The sequence below is a fragment of the Nicrophorus vespilloides genome, unplaced genomic scaffold, assembly GCF_001412225.1.
Source record: "Nicrophorus vespilloides isolate i.1.1-1 unplaced genomic scaffold, Nicve_v1.0, whole genome shotgun sequence".
NCBI classification, from domain to species: Eukaryota; Metazoa; Arthropoda; class Insecta; order Coleoptera; family Silphidae; genus Nicrophorus; species Nicrophorus vespilloides.
The window spans coordinates 1-23221 of NW_017095599.1; the positions used below are offsets into that span (position 1 = coordinate 1).

Genomic DNA, 23221 nt, shown 5'->3' on the forward strand with positions numbered 1-23221 from the left:
GAAAAAGCAGTGTTTTCACATTTCATTGATAATCCAAAAGATGCATATGAAAGCTGAATGTTTGGGGAATACAGCAAGTATCGATATATTTCTGTGGTTTTAGCCGTTTAGCTGTAATTCGTGTTCAAAGTTTAAAAAATGCTCGAAAAAGCAGTGGTTTTACATTTCATTGATTTTCTCGAAAACTATAATACATAGAATTAATCCAAAAGATGCATATGATAGCTGAATTTTTGGGGAATCCATATTGCTGCAATGCGCGTTCCTTTTATGAAAGGGGAGGCGCCAAATGTTTACATACTTTTGAGGGAGGCGTAGTAACTTGAAGTTTGGAAACCACTGATCTAAAGAAAGCATGCATTTATGTATAATAAAATTTTCAAACCGGATTGTTCGAAGCCCCATTCGAATATTTTCGTTTCGTTTCATTTATAAACTATTCTATAACTAATTTCGTTCATGCAAAAGGTATTAGACTATATTCAAATAGCAAATGTTTGGTATAATGATCTTAGGCTTTTGTTTTTGTAAATAAAAAATGAATTAGATCAAATACTATTTATAATTTGAATCATATCAGTTTTATATAATGAAAAGTTTTTTTTATACAATCAAATAAAACGTTTATATTGTGTATTATATAATGCTCTAGTCGACAAATTGTAATGTCAGAAATGCTGTAAAAGTTTCGTGTAGTGTTGAATGTGGAAATTGAAAAAAGTTTTCCCGTTTCGGTTACAATATTGGGTATTCTATACGAATTCTGTTTACCAAGAATGATCCATTAATATCGAGTAAAAGCTCGTCACCCTCTTTCCATTTGAACAGGAGACGTACATTCCTTTTTGCAGGAGTGAAACCGCCCTTGGAAACCATCCGACTGGATCCGAACGGTATTTCAACATCGACGAACTCCTTGTACATAGCCGCAGGATGTGCAGTCACCATGATAACACTCATTGTCATAATAGCGTCAGCAATCTGCATCAAAACTAAGAAAGAGAATACCCGTGAATCTGCGTAAGCTTCTTTTCAATTGAATTCTTATTGTCAGCGACCCCCGTAAAACGGGATCCCAGACCGTAAACATTCCGAACAATTCCAACCATCCCTTCATTACAAAATTTAATACGATTATTTCTTTATCATCAGCTATGCGAATGCAACATATGATAGCAATCAGCACGTCTTCGTGCGTCTGGGTTCGACGGTCGGACGAACTTCGAGCCCAGGAAGCGGAAGTTATGCGACTATCGCCAGCCTCCACAAGAGCCCACCCTCACCCTCACCGTACGCCACTAGCGACAACCCAAGGGTTTCCTATTACGCGTCTTCACAAGTGATGCTCCTATCGCAGGTAAGCATTTCTGATCACCGGGTATTGTTTGTTGTTTCCCGTTCTTTCGCGAGGGAAAAACACGCATTTGATCCTCGTCTCGGTCCAATTAATTCGCACGACCCCCCAAGAGGGTGACTCCTTTTGGCACTTTGATTGAATGGAGACGAAGATTAGATGGGGTCGTGCGAGATTGCGATAAGGCCAACAATCCAAAGTAAATAACTGTTGAGCAGTGGCGGATCAAGGCTTCAAACGCAATCCAGTTTTTATAACTATTGTTCTAAAAACTAAAGCAATCACAATATATTAATTAATAAAATCAAATATAATTTTCATAACTATTTATTTTGCGTTTCAAATAAAATGCAAAATAAAATATCAATTATTTATTAATAAAGAAAGAATATTTTTTACAAATTTATGAAAAATAAACACTTTTGTAACATTAGAATAATTTACAATTGTAAATACAATTTTATGATTGAAATTAATCTTTAAAATGCTGAAAGTCAATATTTCTGAAATTGTTACAATTATTGAAAATATTTGTCCATAACAATATATTGTAGTATATTTGCTCGTTGTGACAAAGTATTTACATTGTATTTATCAAATATTGTGATGGTTTCTTCACCAATACCTGGATTGCTGAAATAGGAAGGAACTGTTAAATATACTATCACATTTAGAGATTTGTGACAATGGGATTGGATTGCTTTTTGTATATGTGATGAATCGACACTGCTGTTGATTCAGTCTCAAGGGATGATTTCGTTATCGCGACTCCCTTACAATTTCTTTGTTATACCGGATATCAATCCTGCTTCTAGATGGCGCTACAGGATCCTAGATACTGTGACCCAACCGACAGGATTCGCGTACTGGCGGCAACCCGGCCAACTGTGATCTTGGAGGAATTGTCGCAAGAGGGCACCTTCGGCCAGATTTATCGCGGTAGAATGCGAGCTCACGAAACCGTAACCGTGAAGACAGTGACCGGTAAATGTAACATTAAAAAAAGTAAAGGAAGAACATGCCATCATCCGTCCTCATCTTTATTTCTTCTTTTTTTTTGCTCTTCATTTTATTCTTTCTTTCTCTCTCTCTGTCTTTCCCATGTAGATGCCGCATCCAAATTGCAAGTGTCCGTATTCCTCGCCGAAGGGACAATAATGTTCGGAATGGTCCACAAAAACATCCTACCAATAATCGGTGTAAATACCGACAACGCTAGGAGGCCCCTACTGATATACCCTTTCTCCAACAGAGGCAATTTGAAAAGGTACGAAGTCAATTATGGCGCGCAATAAAACGTTTGGAGCAATTCCTTTTTCCCTTTTACTTCTATATATGTTTTTTTTTTCACTCGCAACGCTCTAGATTTCTAATTAAGTGCCGACAGAGGGAAGAGAAACCCTTTCGCTTGTCCACGCGGAACTTCGTTGATATGGCTGTGCAGATTGTCCTAGGCGTCATGTATTTGCACAGCCAATGCATCTGCTACAAAGATTTGGCTACTCGTAATTGCGTGTAAGTTGATTGCCTTTCAAACAGGACATTTGTTTATAGTGAAATTATTTAGGATTGATGAGAAGATGCGACTGAAGATCACCGACAACTCTTTAGCCCGTGACTTATTTCCGGCTGATTACGCCTGCCTTGGTGACAATGAAAACCGTCCTATCAAATGGATGGCCATTGAGAGTTTAATACACAAACATTTCACCAGCGCCTCGGATGTGGTAAGTTATCAAAACCCTTAGGGAATTCTGATGTAACACCGATTCGTAGTGGTCCTTCGGCGTGGTACTTTGGGAACTGACTACTTTAGCTCATCAGCCTTTCGAAGACATCGACCCATTCGAGATTGCATCTTACCTAGGTAGCGGATACCGTCTACAGCAGCCAGTAGCCTCACCAGATGAACTGTAAAGCCTCCACAATCATTACCTTAACAATATTAATATTTCATTTACAGCTACGCTGTGATGACATGCTGCTGGCTGTCCAATCCAATCGAAAGGCCCAATTTTGCTCAATTGCTATCCTACCTCCAGGAGTTCCACATGGCCCTAAGCAAATACATTTAAATGCTTATCAATGTTCTCTAATTATACTCAAATAATAATATAATAAGTGTCCATAACAAGAAAACTAATTTCTAAAGATTATAAGTGTCTATATTTATATAATTTAGGATTAATACTTAGGCCACTCCTATGACGGATTATGCTTAGCTGCGATCTGTGTTCTAGGTAATGGAGTGACCCAAGTATTTGTGATAAAAATGTAAAGCCAAGCGCGCATAATATTTATTTATACGTTTCTATTGGTTCGGAATATGCAGGGTTAGTGTTTGAACGATGGTAGTTAAAGAACGAGATGTTATAGTTGTAAAACGAAAGGATCGATTATTTACGTACATTCGAGATGTCCGTTTGTTTGAAATGAACAATAAAAATCACCAGGGACAGCGATCGATGAGATTCCAACGTAGGATTGATTATATAAGATTATTTATTCAATAAAATGATCATTGTTTTTAAATTCCAGGTGTCAATTTGTTTGAAACAAAGAATATTATCGAACAGGAATGACGATATTTATTTACTAAACAAAATATAAACAAAAAGTTGCATCGATGTTTTATATTCTAAGTAACTAAGGTTTGTTCGAAGCAAACAATAAAAATCGATATCCTAATGCACGATTTTATAACATATTTAGTATAAGCAAAGATCGATGTTTTATATTCTAGGTGTCAATTTAACAATGAATTTTATCAGGACCTGGTGTCTAGGATCTTTCATCGCCACAGTTTCATCAACATTAATCTTCATAGATTTCAAGTAATTACATAGTGATTTTAAACAACTAATCAAATTTAATCCAATTTTTTAACTTAGATTAACTCTATATTTTTTTAATATTTTTTCACCGCTTTTAAATCTATATATTAACTAAATTTCGTTTAAAACGTAATATAGGATTTGATTCAACTATCGTCAAGTTTTGTGATTCTTTGTATTTATTATTAGCAATTTAATTTTCTATAATTACTGAAAGAAACAAATCATAAAACATGTTTTTCAGCAAATTTTAAAAATAATATATAATATTATTTATATAAATATAATTAGCTATTATTAATTAAGTAACATATATTTCTTATATAATGATATTTAATTGGTTGAGACACTACAGAACTACAAGATTGTAGTTAACTTGTCGGAGTTTAAATAATTTATATGTGCTTGAAAAATAAATCGCAATATATTTTTAATTTTTAGTATAAGAAAAAGGGAGCAGATTATCTGTGGTAGAGTTAATGAAATGTTATAATTAATTTAATTAACATTCGAGATGCGAAGATTTCTTAGTGTTATTTCAATATATAAGCGCACTGCGCTTTATTTAATGTTCTATCATTCTGTGATATGTTGTAAATTAGAATTATTGATGAACAAATTGATTAATGATTTTATCTTGAGAAACAATACTTGATTTATACCAGAGAGTCGAACCGAAATTAACCGGAATTTTTAACTGAACCGCAACCGTAACCGGAACAAAAAATTATTCAATCAACCACCGACTAAAAACAGAAAATTTTAAAAAGAAAGGGCAAGCACAAGTCTTGCGTTACTAATATTAAAACAAACTCAAATAAAAGTGATTAAAAAGTGCATGTGTTGAAATAGTCATTAATTAATTTTTATTTCCTTTGTATTTTCAATAGTAAGGAAATTTGGTAAATGGAATTAAATCAAAATTTGATATTGGACTCGATTTTAAACCAATTTAAATTTTAATTTCAACCGGAACTGAACCGAAACCGAATCTGGAACGATAAACATTTACTTGAAACGTAATTGTAAACCGTAACAAAATAAATTTCGGTTCGACTCTCTGATTTAAACCTAAGGATAATGAATAATTAATGAATCAGCGGCGATGAAAAGTCTGAATCCTGTCAGGACGATTGGAATAAGTGTATGGGAATTAGAAGAGATTAATGTTTAAATGTAGTAAGACTGTATCAGAGAGGAAACGAGCCGACAAGTGATTCCTTTCGCAAACAAAACAATTACTTGTTCGCCGATATTCCTCTCTTTTAATTAGATGTTAAATGTGAATTTCCTGTCTACATGTTAATTATAGCTTACTTATATACTGTACTAATGCTCATCGGAAACTATACAACATTACCTTTCTGTTTTCGTTCCTAGTCTTTTAGTTCTCTCTTTCGCTGATTTATATTAAGTTCTAGTGAAGCAAAAAAAAAACATTGTTGAAAAAAAAAAGAAACAATTTCCCAAGGGCCAACAAACGATCAAAAAGAAAACTAAAAAGAAAATTTCCAAAAAAAAAATATATGAATTAATCTAAAATCTTGAATTTAATATGCGCAAGCAAATGTTTATTTGAATTTTTATTTGTTTTAATAAAAACAAAAATCGAAAATGTCAAAGATGCAAGGAATCAAATTGATTAGTATAAATAATGTAAAATCTAACTCAAATTTCAAAGATAGATTCAATTCCCGTTTATTGAGGAATGAAATGGGTGCAAATTGTGCGTATTATGGTTGAGATTTTGGGGTAATTGAAAGAAGGAGGAGAAGTGAAGGATGTATTTAATTATAGAATTTTTGAAGAAATTTATTTATATACAAATTAGTATTTATTGGAGGAACAAACATTTTTTTATGGATGTCAAATTTATGTATACAACAATTATATATATATGAATATAAATATATGGTACTGATGGTGTTGTTTGTGACCTATAATAATAATATATAATAAGTTGTAGCAAAAAAAAAAGAAACAAATAATTCCTCGCATCGGAAAACCGTCCGTCTTATTTGTGAACGCGAGCGTTCTCTGATGCAACGACGTCTGACGTAACCCGTTTCCTTTTCCGATTTGTGTCAAGTTGAAGTAAACACTCGCAGAAAGAGAGAGATTCCGAAAGGAAGAAGACGACGGCAACAACGGCGATAGAAAGAAGAGAAGAAGAAAAAGCGAAAATAAAATTGAAACGGACAAAAGGAGCGGAGAGACTTCCACTCTCCATTATTTTTTTCTTGCCCCATTAAAAGCGAAATGAAAATGGAGGAAAGGCCCTTGAGATGTACGGATTTATTGCACGCTCGTAATCCTTTTCGGCCGCCGCTGCGTTGCGCAACAACCCGAAGGGATGCAAATTTACGGCCGGATGCAAAAAGGAGAAGGACGAATGTAACAGCAGCAAAAAAAAGAAGATGTACAAGTAAAATAAAAGAAAACCCTGTGGAGAGATTTAACACAAACATAAAGTAACACGTCCTTCTAGGAAGCTTTCACTGACTTATCCTGCTGACATCCCTTTCAGTTTCGGTACTTCCACTACTCAGTGAGTGTTCCTCGATCTACGAACCACCAACTGTTGCGCTCGGAACTTCCCATGTAAGTTACGCAACTTTGCAAACTGGAGCAGTTCCGAACACGATTTCAGTACAGTTCGGTATTACTATCTCTCTTCTTTTTGTTGTTGTTGACGTTGTTGTGAGCTGTCGCTGTGTGAAAGAAAAACATTATTAACAACGTTGCTTGTTGTTTCTCTCTCGCTATTTGACATTCAGTGTTCTGTGCTGTCTTCGTTTCTGTTTTATTTCCTTTCGTTCAATACGAATAAATTATTTTTAGAAAGATTTCGATCCGCGGTGAACTTTTTCTTTTTTGGAATTAATGAAAGCGAGAATGAATTTATTTCTGCCAAAGTAAGTACATATTGATTTATTTATTTCATTTTATTCCTTTACATTTTATTCTTGTATTACAAAATGTCCATAACTATTGATTTTCACTTGCAAATATTTTATACTCGAAATAATACATATGTTGTTTTCTTCTCCTGTAAAAATTTTCCTGTGTCAAATTTGTATTAAATTGTCTCAGAACAAATTTGAACAAAAATTTTAATTACTTCCAACCATATTTGACGGACAGAAAATTTCTATTATTATTTTTTTCTGAATTGATTACACTTTCTCTAAATTCAATCGACTTATATTTTGTACATTAACTGTATTATGCTCTACTTTACATTTAAGATTTAACAATTCGTAATTTTCTTGCAACAAATTTAAACTTTTATTTTTGTAATTATTAATTTTGACGCACTTTTTTTTAATTACTTAAATATGAAATAAGTTAATTAAAAGATATAAATCTAATTAGGTCAAAATTAGGGAAATAATAATTTGTATTTTTCAGATCTAAGAATTCATTGAAAAATTGTCTATAAAAAAAGCTATTATCAATTATATTGACTCAGAAAGTTTGAAAACAAAATGAAGTAAAAGCATTCTAGATCTTCTAAGCAGAATTAACATTGTTGTTGTTGTTGTTGTAAAAGTTCATTGAAAAATCGCCTTATTTATTTCCTGCCTAGAAGTGGCTTTGTCCAAGAAAACGATTATCCACTAGAAACTTTAATGAAGATATTATTGGAATGTAGAGACGATGTAATTTATTTAATGGGTTGTTCCATCAATCTTCAGTAAAATATTTCCATTTGACAATATACAATATTCCATTCATACGAAATATACCAGCAAGTAAAGAAGCAATACTAATATATTCTTTTCCGAGAAGAAAACAAATCAGTATTCATTTGTTTCTAACGAGAGAAATTACTCCAAGTAATTAAAAATAAAATTCCAATTAAAATAATATAATTTGTATCAAAAATTATATTATATAAAAATATAAAAATTAAAAAAAGTAATTAATTCATAGTAAAATAAAAGAAATATGTAAAAAAATACGAAGTTAACGTTAATTGAGATATAAATGTACTTATAAATTCTCAAATCTAATTTTCTAAAAATTATTTTGATGAATTGTTAATTATTACGTTAATTATGTTTTAATTGTGCCAAAATATAATATATTCTCAAGAGAATTTAATAATTCTTCTTTATCCGTTGCTTTTTTTTAATTAATCGAATAATTAGTGTGCATGTTAATTAGTTATTCACTTATGTTACATTCGAATTACGTATTTTACTGTTATATTCCACAACCTATTTACTTATTTAATTTAATTATGATGCGCTGGTGTTTCATAGGCAATTAGTGGTTATTTTATGATTATATAGTTGTAATAATTCCTATAAATATAATACAAAAGCTTTGGAAAATTTATGTTTATTATTATTAAATAATTTTATTGATATTATTTATAGTTTCTATATGAAATTTCTATAAACTCAGACTTATTTATTTGCTTTAAACTAAAATCGATGAGGATTAATTAAACAACAGGTGTTCAACAAGTTAATAAGAGTAGAAAAAAAAGAAGCTATACGCTTGTTATGACTAACAAATATAATGATCTAATAGTGTTATTCGATTTCAAGTTTATTTTTTAATTGAGTATATTTACTGAATGACAATAAAAAATCTATTTAATTAATTTTACTTGTATTACACAATAATTAGCATTTAATTGTTAATCATTAATTATACGTTTTATGATTAAATTCTGTTCATTTTCTTTGTTTTTGTTATTTCCGTTTTTTTTTCTCTAAAATTATTTTATTTCATATTATTTCCTACATTTTTGTTTTGTTGTTGTTTATTTTTATTATTGGTATTTCCTTTCTTTTATGATTATTTTACTGTAAACGATTTAATTTCATGATGATTTAGACAACAGGTGTTTATAATGTTAGTAGAAGCATAAATTTATACGTTTCTCACGACTAACAAATGTAATAAAAGAAATATTTTATTTCAAATTTATCTTTAAAGTCAGTTTTCTTTTTGTTTTATTTTATATAAATTAATGAATATACTTATAAAAATGAACATTAAAACATGAAAATTTAACCTTTTACACAAATTTTTGTTTTGTTCTATGGGTCTATATCGAAATCCGGTCAATCGAAATGATAGAGTCTGGATTATGGTAGTCGGGATTTTGACACAGTTGGGATTATGGTTGTCGGGATTTTGATACAATCGGGACTTCGATAAAGTTGGGATTTCGAACGTCGGGATTTTGATTGCCACCGATAATATTAAGTTTATGATTAAGTTCAGTATACGATAATACCTTACACAGTGCTGCTTCGATCAGTCCGGATTTTAAACTAAATTTAAAAAGAAACTAAACTTTACTTGAGGAAATAAAAACATATTCTAAAAAAAATGTTTTGTTGCATTTCTATTCGATCGGTAGCAATCGAAATCCCGACTATCAAAATCCCTACAATTATAATCCCGACATTATCAATTAACCCTTATTATAGATAAGTTAACATAAACAAATACAATAATATATTGTTATTAAATGACAACAATTAATAATGTAATTGTATTTTTGATTATTTTTTATTGTTAAGGTTTATTATGAATAAATCTATATCAAATAATAAAAGATACTGTCGGGATTATTGGGTTGTCGATATTTTGATACTGTCGGGAATTTTATTGTCGGGATTTCGATATAGACTCCTATTCGATTAGTTTGCGAGGTATTGCTGATTTTTTTTAATGAAGGAATGAATAAATTTACAAAAGGGATGATTAAATATTCGCCAAATCCATGATATGGATCATTCGTTGTTGATGATTTCGTTTTTATTAAGTTATTTACTTGTATATTTATACATTTGTTTATTGGTCGCAGTGAATTGAAATCGCGCTCAAATAGATTTAGATTGTAAAACGCGCACGTTATGTAATCCCGCGAGCCGTAAACATGGCCGCGAAGGTTAACTCTTTTAAATGCTCTCTCGCACTGTGAATATCATCTTTTCAGCAATTATCTCTCTGCTTATGCCATTATTTAATACGTTCCTCCGTTCGTTTTTTTTTATCCTCCTTCTTCTACTCCCTCCGTTTCGTTTCGTTTTCTTTCTCCTTCCGCGCGCTTCTCTCCAATTGTTTTAATATCCCAAGCAATTATGCAATTACGTTATGTAAGCCGGAGATTTTATTTTCTGTTATTGTTATTACCGTTTTTTTTTGTTTCTCTCTCCGCTTCTTGTTTCGAATTCTCGCTTCTGCATGTATCAAAACGGAAAATCCGGATCGAATCCTAATTGAAATGAAATTGTTAAAGGAAATTTCTTAATGTCGCTTCGGGATGTATCAAAACAGAAATTGACTTTTACATTCGCTCGAGAATTTAAGTACTGAACATAGTGTTACAAGGATTTTTCTTTATTTCTGTTTATTATTGCTTTTTCTTACCAGTACAGTATTATTATGAAGAATCATGAAACGAACGAAATAGGAATGATATAAGAGGCAAAAAGAAATTAACATTAATTCGAGCATAGGTCACATTGGGCATCATTAAATTAGTGCAAACAATAAGTGAATAATAAGAGAAATCAACTTTAATTGAAGCAATCTTATTTATATAATGATCTAATGTACTAACCTTGATTATGGCTCAAGTATGCACGGGTAACTCTAATTTGCAAATATCAACGTTGTAGGGATTTATATTTTTCCAAAGCTTAGATTTATTTTCAATATTTAACATCAACCGATTTTATTATTATAATTAATAGAAAGTTTCACAATATTTTTTTTAAAAAAGATATTTGATAATTGCGTGAATTAAACCGCGAAAAGAGATGAAAATTGCGTTGAGTTCATAAAACAAAAATAATAATTAGAAATTTTTATAATTTCACAGTGAATTCAGGATATTGGTATATTCGGTTACTGAACCGATCAAGGATACAGAAAATATAATGATAATTAATTTCTTAGTAAATGGAAATAGAAATTGCATTCAATTATATTTTTTTTAAAAATGCAACATTTAATAGGATACAAATATTCAACAGAAAAAAAGAAATATTATTTAAAGTAAAAATCCTTGCCATTTGCCTTGAAGTTACTTTCTCACTAAAAAAAAAAGTAAACGTTCGAAAATGTATGGACAATCGAAGATTTAAAGGCGAACTTTCTTTTGTAGTTTTATATATTTTTTTTTGTCGTCAGTTCGCACAAATTTTGAGCATTATGACTCAAGCACGAACCTTACACTTCACAACATTTTGAAGACCAATTCTATTACCTTGAATAGTATAATTATAAGTAGAAGTCGAAAGAGGAACATAAAAAAACAAATACAATAAGATTGCATGACCTTTTTTTCTGCCGGAGAGAGAAAATACAATGAGGGATAAAATTAGTCATTTCGTGCTGCCAATTTTTAAATCGTTAAATAATCAAGTACATTTAAATATTATTATTGACCTAATCATTGTTAGACTGTTGCGAGTCGTTAAGGAACGCTTTCCACTTAATATACAATAATTTTAGAGTATTCCCATAATTGTATCTTAATTACGTGTATTCATTCGAAATACAGAAAAACCTGGGACAGTGCGGATAATCGCTATAAAAATAAAATTGACTATATAAAAACAAATATTTACTAGTTTGTCCACTAATATTTATTTATTTTTTAAAATTTTCAAACCGGACTATAATGAATCCATCCTGATCAAAGCCGCACTATACGAGGTATTGCTGTATACTATTAAGACATAAATCAAGTTTTTATTTGTCAACATTTTTTCTTAAATTTTCAAACCGGACAATAGAGAATACGGAATGATCGAAGCCGCACTATGCGAGGTATTGTTATATACTATTAAGGCAGAAATCAAGTTTTTATTTGTCAACAATTTTTTTTTAATTTTCAAACCGGACAATAGTGAAGCCGCACTATGCGAGGTATTGTTATATACTATTAAAACATAAATCAAGTTTTCATTTGTTAACATTTTCAAATCAAATCCGTACTGATCGAAGCCGTACTATGCGAGATATTACTAAATGCAATTGAGACATAAATGTATGCTGTATTGTTAATATTTTATTAGTTTCGTAATAAAAGTAAAGTATTTATGGCACTGGAATGGTGACTGAAATATTGCTGCAGAAATAAATATTTATGTTACAGAATTCCGTTGTTTATTTACTTTATATAATATAGAGACTGCGCGAATAAATATTTATTACTGACCATTTATTGAATACATTAAAATATTGATTATACTTAACAGATACTTTCGTCTAGTACTTAGATATACAAACGTATTTTACAAACGAAATTAGTGGACAAAAATAATTTATTTTTTTGTACTAATTTATTAAAATTTTCAAGCTGATCGAATAAAAATTACATTTTAATTCATTCCTTACATAATAAGGATAACCCAAAAATACCCTAAAAAATGTATAAATTATTATTATTATAACATTTCGCCTTGTCTCATTTTACTTCCTATTTTTTTTATATTTAGCATGAAAAAAAAATAGAAATTTTCGTTTCACATTGTGTTGCGTTTTGTGAAAGCTTTAATGCGCGTTCACATTAGGAAAACATTTTCGCAACGGAGAATTTAATTAATATTTTTTTATTTATATATTTATTTGCTCGTTTCATGTCTTTGCTTCTCTACTAACTTGAAATCTTCTAATATTTGATTTGATGGTTTTTGTTATTTTTCTGATTGAAGATGATATAAAGAATTGAACAAATTGGTATATAGTGAAACAGTTTTTTTTTTGGGACAAGCTGTAAATGTTAGTGTATGTGTGTGTGTGTGCATGGAATGGAAAGATTGCTGAATAATCTCTGGCTAAGATACTTTCACCAAAACCAAAGACGTTACTCACGAAGCGAGGAGGTGGCGGCTCGGTTATGTAATAGGTGTACGGTTGTGTGTGTGTGTGCGTTTGTGTACGTATAAACACACATATAGAAGATAGTTTCGAACGAAAAGTTTCGCGGCCAGCTTATTTAATGAAGTGCTCCATTTAGATGATTTGTCGCGGAGGATAGTTTTGATGGTCGGAGAAGGCTATTTCACTGCTCCTCAATAATAATGGGCCCATTATTGTACGCGTCGAGCATTCCACCATTTAGCACAATGGCGCATCTCCATCGGCGAAGAAAGGAAACCCACCTTTCGTCCATCCGTTCATTCCTGATGCAAAGCCGAAAAACCGATGAGCGAAATGCGGAGCAAACGTTCTACAACATAGATGGTACAATGGGATTATAATGGATATTTCAAAATGTAAACTTTCTATAGTTACCACCTTTCTATGAGAAACGATTACGTATTGCGATAGAAATGTTTTATTGTAATTGTTACTTAACGCAAGCTCTATCAAGGTTACCGCCGTTAATGGCTGCTCTTTCTCTACACATATATTCATTTATTTATTTTTATTTTTTTTTTCTCCTCTCCTCGTGGTTTTCCTCCAATAAACCAGTTACGAAATTACCGACGAAATTCACCCATTCATCCTTTCTTCTTCATTATAGAAATGCCATCCAGACTAGCACAGAAACGTTTGCGCAAATGAAACAAACAAAAGTGTATAAATAAAAAAACAAAAATGATTACGGCAAATTTATTCTAATTTATGAATTCTTCTGAGAGCAAAAATTTCATAACGATCTTTTCATGTTCGCGCGAGCACGGACGAAAAAAAAATATATATGAAGAGAAGTGGATTAAAATCTAAAGGACATATTTTTTTTTTCCAAATACATGCTCTTTTGGAGAGAAAGTAAGAGCACGGCGCTTGCTTTATTTGACTTCTTTATATACATTTTGTCTCTCTCTTTCTCTTTCTCACCGATTCTTAAGGACAAACTGTTTCCTACACGAATTTCTATTAATATCGTTTGCTTGTATTGTCTTGTACCGTCGATTCGGATGGCATTTAAAGTTTTTTTGAGCAATTGTTTAAGTTCCTAACACTAAAATAACTCTTTATCCGGTTTTGGAATATGTGCGGACCTTTCGCCTTCGTAATGTTTCGTAAGGAAAGAAAAATTGCGAAAGCATATCCTGTTTTTGTTTCTCCTAGAACTATATTTAAAAAAGTATCATTTGGCACGAAAAAGAGCTGTTGCTTCTCTATGTTGTTTTTTTTTGTTTGTTTGTAATAAGTCTCAATTTACACAGACAACAATAAATTTTATATGTATATTTAACCGGAATCAGTCTGATTCATAAGTATTGACACCGAATTTAAAACCACATAAAAGTAATAAGACCTGACTATCATAAGTAACTAAAGTATTATTAATATATCCGTTTTGGATTAACGCACGAAATAGTCTATAATAAGACAAATAATACGCATAAGTGATTACATAAAGTACGAATATTAGATTCCGACAATTCCGGACTGTTTGAAACCGGACTAATACATACATAAAGAGGGGAAAAAAACGATTATTTATTTATTAATAAATAAAAATTACTACACAATTTTTAGAATTTATTTTTAGTCAGCTCAATTTAAAATTTAGTTTATTTTGCAATTATTCACAATTTCACAAAAATATATTCCGTTGTTTTTTTTACTATTTTCTTTCATTAAACTTTAATTTCAAATATAATAGAATCATTATAATGTGAACACCAAAATACAGAAAATGAAGTTGAACATATTAAAAAGAAATACTTTCACTTTTATTTTTAATTACCTGCTATTACTAGAAAGAAAAAAAACGTTAAAAAGCATATTAGTGTCCATTAGTCTATTATCTTAATGTTACGTGAAAATGAATGGGAACAAAACAATATATTAATGTATAAAGTTCAAAAACTTATTTAGAACTGTAGCATATAATTATAAAGAACAATTAACAAGTTTAACATAGATATTATTCCAATAAAAAATGTAAAAATATAAAGAAATATTTTGATTGCTTATAAATATAAAGAATAGAGGAAGTTATTAAAAAATAAAATAAATTAATCCACTTTTATTATTGTTATTTTATCATGAAATAAATTTACTGACTTTCAGAATTGTTAATTCTAATTTCGATTTTTATATTAAAGATAATAAAAACAAAACATACAATTAATCCTACATTTCAATGGTATCATTTTGGTACTTAATGTTTGTTTTGAGAAAGTTAAGCAAAGTGTGTCGCAATAATACGAATTGAATTGGTGATCAGTACCTGCTGCCAACATATGAATAATTGAATTCAGTTATGTTAAAAAAATATTATTTAAACTAATTAAACAGAACTAGAATTCATGTAATAGCATATGAATTATATTAGACATTTTTAGTATCATTAATACTAAATTTAAAATTTTGTTTAATTTTTTTTTTTGAAAAATTGTTAATTAACTTTTAGTAGATTGAAAGTAGGTTGTTTTTTTTTCTTCATCTAATAAAGATAATGTCAGTTTACAATGATGGATTAGTAGCAAATAATAAATATTATGATGTTATAAGGCATATGGAGTCGTTTCATAGGAGTGCATGCATTTGCATAAATAATTTCTTTAAATTGGAAATAAAGAAACATTTTTCTTCGAGACCTTTCAACGGTGATTTAATTGGTGATAGTTTGTCCTTAAGATTTAAATAAAGAGAGGCTGGATGAGAGAGAGAAAGAGAGAGGGAGACGGAGAGAAAAGAAGAAGAAAAAAACAGAACCAGCATCCTTTCTCTTGTGAAAGAAACAAACGAAATGTCCTTAAGACTTTGAAACGAATCTTTCAGCGTTGCGAAACCGTTTGTGGAAATTGGTCATTAATTTGGGGGGGAAGGTTTGTTTTATTTACGAAAGTTCGGCACAGTGAGCGAACAAAAATTGTGAATTGCTGACAGTCGGTTTCCGGAATCCGTGGTTTTGCGAAGCAGCCGCACGTCAGTCGGCATGGCATGCCTCTCTTATTATTATGGTTGTTTTTATTATTATATGTATCGTCGTCTCCTTCACTCTGACTCTTACTCTCATATGTATATAGACAGTATATGAAAATACATACACAGACACACGCATACTGCCGTCGAAGAATGAAATGAAATTCAATCAAAATATTATATTCTCAAGGTTTCTTTCTAAATAAAAAGTACAAACATTCACTCGCTACCTTGATACGATGATAAATACGAATCCAGACTTAATTATTGTTACACACGTTCATTTGTTATTTACATTATGCTAAACGAGAAAATCCCCCAGTCTCCTTTTCCGTCTTTCTTTCTTTCATTCTTTCATCGAAATTGGTATGATCAGTTCTCCACGATTTCGCAAATTGTACGTTCATTTTTCATAAACCTATACTTTTTTTCTATATTATCTTCATATCTCCATATCTTCATGTATTATAATATATATTCTTCTCAACATCAAATCTTCATCTATATATTCTTCTCAATAATAAAATTGCGAAAAAAGGAACCGTTACGCAAGACTTTCCCCAAAAACGTGGGCGAGAAAGTCACAGAAACGCAAAGGAAGGATAATTACGCGGGGCCACACGAAAACGAGCGGGGCCCCGGTGTTACGCAACGGCGAATTTGGATTTCTCAAGTTCTGCGGCCTGCGTTACGCAATCCGGCGTAAATTCAATATTTGTCGCGGATGCATTGCGTACGGCGTGTGTGTATTTCTGTGTGTGCGTGCGTGTCTATGTATGTGTGCGCGCCGTGAGTCGGTTACCAATGAAAATCAGGTGAAATTACCTAATAAACACCTTTTCTCTTTTGCATACATTGGCCTAATCGATAATGTTATCCCGCTTATTGCGAATGCAAAACTCCGGAGCAGGCAATTTCAATCGGATTATCTTGATGCTTTTCGTTTTCCAATTCTTTGTTCTTCTGTTGCTGCCGCTGCCGCGCGGCGTTGTTGTTATTGTTGTTGTTTTTTTTCCTTTTCTTTTCTTTTTTTTTTTTTTGGATTAAGGAGAATGAAATTTTGATCGCAAGTAATTAGAAACAATTCCAAGGAGACTCCCATTGTGTATTTTTGACGTGGCCAAGGAGCGTATCGGAATAATAAAATGTAATTAAAGATTGTGGGGATTGTTTGGTTTTGGATTTTCGTTGGAGTGTAGAAGAAGAATAAGAAAAAAGGGGGTAGCGTGCATGCTTTGTATGAGTGAGTGTGAGTACGTATGTGCGTGTATGTATTTGTGTGTGCACGTACGTGTGGATGGATGTGAGTGCGAGTATGGGTGTGTGTGTGTGCGCGAGTATATGTGTGTGTGTGTTGTTGCTGTGTCAGCGAAGCAAGACCACTTTCACTTCCCTACAAAGCGGAGACCTTGAAGGTTTTAAACAGGTAAAATCAGTCTCGAGGACAGTCGTAGCAGCACAAAACGATCAATTACTTAATACAACGCTCGCCTGTATTACGCCATTTGTAATTTATGAGCTTCGGCTATATTTTCTACGGGATTGCACCGTGAATGGAGAAAGGCTACTTAGGGGGTTGTTGTTGCTGATGTTGTTATTATCGTTGTTGTTGTTGTTGTTTATAATTTTGTCGCGGTTTCGATCGAATTCGCGGACTCGTCCAATCACATAGGTCGCATGTCTAGTTTTAGGGTCCAGATGAGATGAGAGGCTTATGCGGCGGTTACGCGATAGTGAAAGTGCTACACTATGGTTACTTTCCCTCGCTCTCGTAACAACGTAACACACAACAATGGCATATTACATGAGCAAAGCACTCGAGCTATTTGGTTTTTGATTCGCGTGTCACCTGGCTTTCGCGCGGTACAACAATCGAAGAGAAAGAAAATGAAGAAACGAACGCAGGACCCAATAACATCGAAAGAACACACGCAGAGATAAATGATTGGAATTAGCAGAGCCGAAGTAGATAGAATTGAAAAAGATGAAGAACGACAATTGTAATAACAATAATAATAATAATAAGAATGAAAGCGAAAACGAAGCTAAGAGTTTTTCGCCGCTGGTGACGTAAGGCAGTCCAAACGGACGGAAAGAGTAGGACGCTGGCGAAGGTGAAAGAAAGGACATCCGATTCAAGGTTCCAAATAACAAAAGGGTAAAAATTGAAACAGGCTAATATACAGATTCCGAGCGCTCGTTAGGAATATTGCACTGGTATTATACAACAGGCAGGCCCCCCTCCAGGGAGGCGAGTGTGGGTATATTGTGAAAGTCTGTTCGCGGCCCCTGCGCGGGCCCCGCTCGCGACGAGTCTCCTTGGCGGACTCGGTGAAAGCAAGCGAAACCGCCGCTCGGAATGCCTTAGCCTGGCCGCTGCCGCCACCGTCGCCAACGCCACTGATATCTATAACGACTACGACAACCCCTAGCTAGGGTCCGCGACCTAAAGTCTTGGCGCGCGTATTCGTAAACTCCCTGGACCACTTGCCAGAAACGCATTCCGTCATCGGCACTGTTATTATTTATTTCAGTTCAGCTCTTTCCTGCTACATCCAAACAGACACATTACATTCTGTTTGCATGCGTGTGAGTGAGTGTGTGTGTGCGTGGATTGCGCGACCGCCTGCTACTCGCGACCTTGAAAGTAGAGAAAGAGGAGCACAGCAAGCGAGTTGGCTATAGGAACAAAAAATATATATAGGTATAGTTATATATATATATAACTATATACCTATATATATATAGGTATATGTATAAATGTGTCCGCGCGCGACGTGGAAGGGGAATTTGAAAAGAAAAGAGAGGAAAGTAAAGGGAGAAATTAAGAACTAGTAGTATTAAGTGCGATCCCGCGCGGACGAACTGAATTGATGCTAAATATTTTTGCATCGTCGCTGCTGCGTGTGAGCGTGTGGGTCAAATACACGTTGCTACTGGATCCTGGGAATCCACGAGAGTAGGTAGTACCGCGGATCGAATTGGGTCTGAGGAGCCGTCAGTGGCGAGCGCGAGTCCTTCTGGTCCTGGTTCCCCTCCGCCGGTGCCCGGTCTCGTGGATCCGCGTGTCCGCCGTCCATCCATCCATCCGTCCGTCCGTCCGGCCGCGCTTTCGTCTCAGTAGCTCCTTCGCCTCCTCTCCGTGGTCGGCATCCAGAGGTGGCCAGAAAGAAGTCGCTGAGGAAAAACCGAAAAGCACCTCTGGTGTTTCTTTCCCTTTCGGCTGATCGGAGCGCGCGTTTCGTGCATATAGCCATATAGCAATAGCAGTGTGTTTGTGAAGGCTCGCGCTCGTTCACTTTTACTTTCATTTGTGGCGCAACATAGTGCCGAGAGTCGTGCCCCAAAAATATAATCCACTCAATACGAAGGCAGGCGAGCGAGAAGAGGCGAGAACGGACAGCGTGTGCAACGGTTGTGTGTTGTAGTGCAGTGGAGTGCTATTGCTATGGCTATGGCTTGGTGCCATCGCGGTCCAAATCCAAGTGCTCGCGACCACCCTGCGAATCCACCCCAATAGGAGTACCACCCGCAAGCTCGAATTCCAGCTTTATATATACAGCTTTTGCTTTTCAAGCACAAGCTCCAGCCTTCCCCTATTGCCGCCGTCAGCACCTCTTCACCGTCCGCGATACATGGGATTACCAATACCAACCGCGAACAATTCGCACGGAATTACATAACGGGCGGCACGCACCGACTTTTTGGCTGCCTCTTCGAATGGGCTTGTGTGACAACGACAAACAGCAATATCAACAACGACACCGACAACAAATTGCAACAATAACAACAAATACCGACGGCTGCAGCGACAGTTACTGCTGCGGCACTCGCACTCGAAAGTAGAAAATACCAGAGAGAGATTAATGCGATTAATGCTTTTGCAAATTCAAATGAACACCTGTAAGTAAAGGCGTGTCCCTTATTGCACTTTAAACCGGACTCGCGAAACTATACACGACCGAAAACATTCGCACAATGCTCACATTTCCAAATAGATATAAACATAAGTAAAATACATTTATATTTACCTACCTATATATACACTATATATATACATATATAGTATATATATATATACTATTTTATATATATATATTAGACATTCCTTTCGATGTAATTTAAAGCCAATTAGCCAATCACTTTCAAATTGAAGCCAAACTTTTTCCAGGTGATTTTTAAACCATAAGAAACCATCCGCTCCGCCATGTACTCGGACGACCAAGAATCCCACGGTTTATTAACTTTGCATTACGGCAAACATCATGCAACGATAGTAGACGAGATTAAAACTTGCTTTTCATCAGAAAACTACGCAGACATGACCTTCATATGCGACGACAAAACGGCGCTAAGTGCACACAAATTGATCATGGCGTCGGCGAGTCCGCTCGTCAGATGCATCCTGGGTGAGAGCGTCCACGCGAACGGTCCCAGCGTGGTTCTCATTCCGGGTATCAAGAGTGGACACCTGAGGCATCTTCTCGACTTCCTGTACCACGGACAGACTTGTATAAAGGTACGAATCGCTAAAGTATTGCGGGGACAAAAATGTTGACCAAAAAGTTTGTTTACTTTTAAATTGCAGTCCAGCGAGTTGGATAGCATACAGGAACTGTTTGAGCTGCTTCAGATTAAGTCGGATGTTTGGGAATCGAGTACCCGTGAGGAGGTAAAAAAACTGGGCGAGGACAGTTGGACGGCTTCGTCCGAGCCGGACACCGCGACGATATCGGTCAAGCGCGAATCGGAGGAAAGTCCCGAAGACGATGAAAAGGAAGAGGGCGAAATCAAGGACGACGAAGATGAGGAAGACGAGGAGGATCCCGAGGGCGACCAGGAGAGGCTCAGCAGCTCGCCGAATCCCGTCAACCTATCTCTGAACACCAAGACGACGGACAACAGTACAGCGGAAAACGAAAAGGACAACAAATCTGATGTAAGCATTGATCTTATCTAAACAGATGAATAATAATTAAAACGTTTACGCTTGCTTATTTTTATAGAATTCAGAATCTCAGAGTCCCGACATACTGAAGATCGGACAGTCTACGGTGAAAATAGCTCCGAAAGTGCACGAGCTCTCTCAGTACCATCACCATAGGATGAAAAGGAAAAGCATGTACATAGAGCCAATAGACATAAAGCATCAAGAGGAATTCCCGCAACTAAAACCGCCGATGGGTGATCAGAAATTAATATCGCTAGTACAAAGCCCAGATAACTACGTGGTGACACCGCACAGGAAGAGAAGACCTGGATTCCATAATTCACCAGCACAGAATCCCCCATTCGTCCCGTTCTCGCCGTCATACATTGATGAAGGATCGCATCATCCTCGATACAAAAGCTTACAACATCCACTACTGGCTTCGCACCATCCGCTTTCTCTCTCTGCGCCACCGTTCCTGGTTGAAAGGACACACACTCCAACCCCAGGCCAGCACGCGGACACCGGACCTGCCGACAACGTAGTTGTGAAATATAGACCACCTAGTGCCGATCAAAGCATACCCTCGGAATCGTACCAGCACTTCGACCGTACCTGGGGCGCTTGGTCTCTGTGCCAAGCGCAAGTGAATCCATCGCCCAGTAACGAAGATAACCGCGATGTGCCACCCGCCTTTCCTGCCAACTCTAGCGAGGACACCGCCGAGAGTTCGCACTCCACCAGCAGTACCACCAAACAGGTGGGTCCTACGGGCCAAGTGAGGGAGTATAGGTGTGAATATTGCGGCAAACAGTTCGGAATGTCTTGGAACTTAAAGACCCACCTGCGTGTCCACACCGGCGAGAAGCCCTTCGCGTGTCGACTGTGTGTCGCGATGTTCAAACAGAAAGCGCATCTCTTGAAACACTTGTGTTCAGTGCATAGGAACGTGATATCATCATCGAACGACGGCAGTGTCGGTCGGTTCAATTGCTGTTTCTGTCCTCTGTCATTCGAATCCCTACCCGAGCTCATCAGACATTTGTCAGGACCCCACAACAACCTGTTACTTAGCAAAAACATGCATGAACTCAAATAGTACATTCCACTTACTGTTAATACTCTACAAATAATGATTATTATTAATATTATTACGATTATTACTTTTATCTTTTGGGCATTTCTTGGGATTCTAAAATATATTCTATTTTGAAGAGTCGACGGCCGTACAAAGAAAATCCGTAGAACGAGCCCAGATACTCTTGTGATATCGCGAGCCCCTAAGTGCCTAATACTGTTACATAAGATGCGTATGCATATTATACATACATATAAATACACAAATGTGTATATTTATATACATATGTATAAATCATTTCCTGCAATTTCCGGCGGCGCCGGGAATCCTGGACCCTCAGGGAATTAGTCCAGGGGTGTCGCGCCACCAATAGAAAATTGCGAATGAAACCGCAGCGCCGCCCACCTCATAGTGCTTTAGTTTAATGACGTAACATACATTATATATATTTTTTTATATGCAAATTATTAAGTACTGTCTCAACCGTCGCTGTGTTCAATTGACTCGTGTACCTAATTGACTGCGCGTGGTGTGTATGACAAGTGAGCAAAGAAAGAATCAAGCAGAAAGCAAAGAAGAAGAAACATGAACAAAAATTTAAAAAAAAATATTAAGATCATGCTACTAAAGAAGAAGAAGAAAAAAAAACATGTTCGTTCCGCTATTTCGCTGAAACACGTTGAAAGATGAAAGACGAAAAAATAAAAGAAGAAAAACAATATCATACGAGAACGACCACCCTGTTATATACATCACAAGTGGATTAACTATGTAACGATGCACGTGCAAAAAATGCCAGGCTGCATTTGAAAACCACAACACTGCACCAAACGAAACCACCAACAACAAACCAACAGACCAACCAATTGCCCTTCCATGACGCATTTTTTGCCCGTGCAGCAAGTATATATTTTTTATATATATGCACTGTATATATATAGTATTTTTTATTTGTATATTTCTCGAATTATATATATTTTTATATATAAATAGTTTTTACTACAAAACTGGACAAATGTAGTTAACGTATATTATTATTAATATGCACCACCAAAGACGTAAAAATAGAACATGCTAAAAAAGAACAGATTTTCACCGACCAAAAAAAAAGGAAACTAATAGAAAATGACCCGTAACAACAACAACAACAACAACAA

At 34.7% G+C, this 23221-nt stretch overlaps 2 protein-coding genes across 2 annotated transcripts; both read left to right on the plus strand.

Moving 5' to 3' along the window:
• Window positions 1–851: 851 nt before the first annotated feature.
• Window positions 852–3887, plus strand: LOC108558073 (tyrosine-protein kinase Dnt-like; the record flags this gene model as incomplete). Its single annotated transcript, XM_017914881.1, is given in 8 exon segments — window positions 852–1020; window positions 1153–1357; window positions 2170–2338; window positions 2462–2621; window positions 2720–2869; window positions 2922–3081; window positions 3131–3267; window positions 3318–3887. Coding segments are annotated over 8 exon segments (1262 nt in total), but the record flags the coding sequence as incomplete, so codon positions are not given.
• A 14897-nt stretch (window positions 3888–18784) lies between these two features.
• Window positions 18785–22780, plus strand: LOC108558094 (transcription factor Ken). Its single transcript, XM_017914903.1, has 4 exons — window positions 18785–19959; window positions 20228–20575; window positions 20645–20995; window positions 21063–22780. The coding sequence occupies exons 2-4, from the start codon at window positions 20264–20266 to the stop codon at window positions 22083–22085; spliced, it is 1686 nt and encodes a 561-aa protein (XP_017770392.1). The 5' UTR covers window positions 18785–19959; window positions 20228–20263; the 3' UTR covers window positions 22086–22780.
• Window positions 22781–23221: the final 441 nt, after the last annotated feature.

Excerpts from the sequence above, each read along its gene's own strand:
- LOC108558094 (XM_017914903.1), top strand. The coding sequence starts at position 20,264 with ATGTACTCGGACGACCAAGAATCCCACGGTTTATTAACTTTGCATTAC. Across the intron at positions 20,576-20,644 it reads ACGGACAGACTTGTATAAAG|TCCAGCGAGTTGGATAGCAT; the intron begins GTACGAATCGCT and ends TTTAAATTGCAG. Across the intron at positions 20,996-21,062 it reads AAAAGGACAACAAATCTGAT|AATTCAGAATCTCAGAGTCC; the intron begins GTAAGCATTGAT and ends TTATTTTTATAG.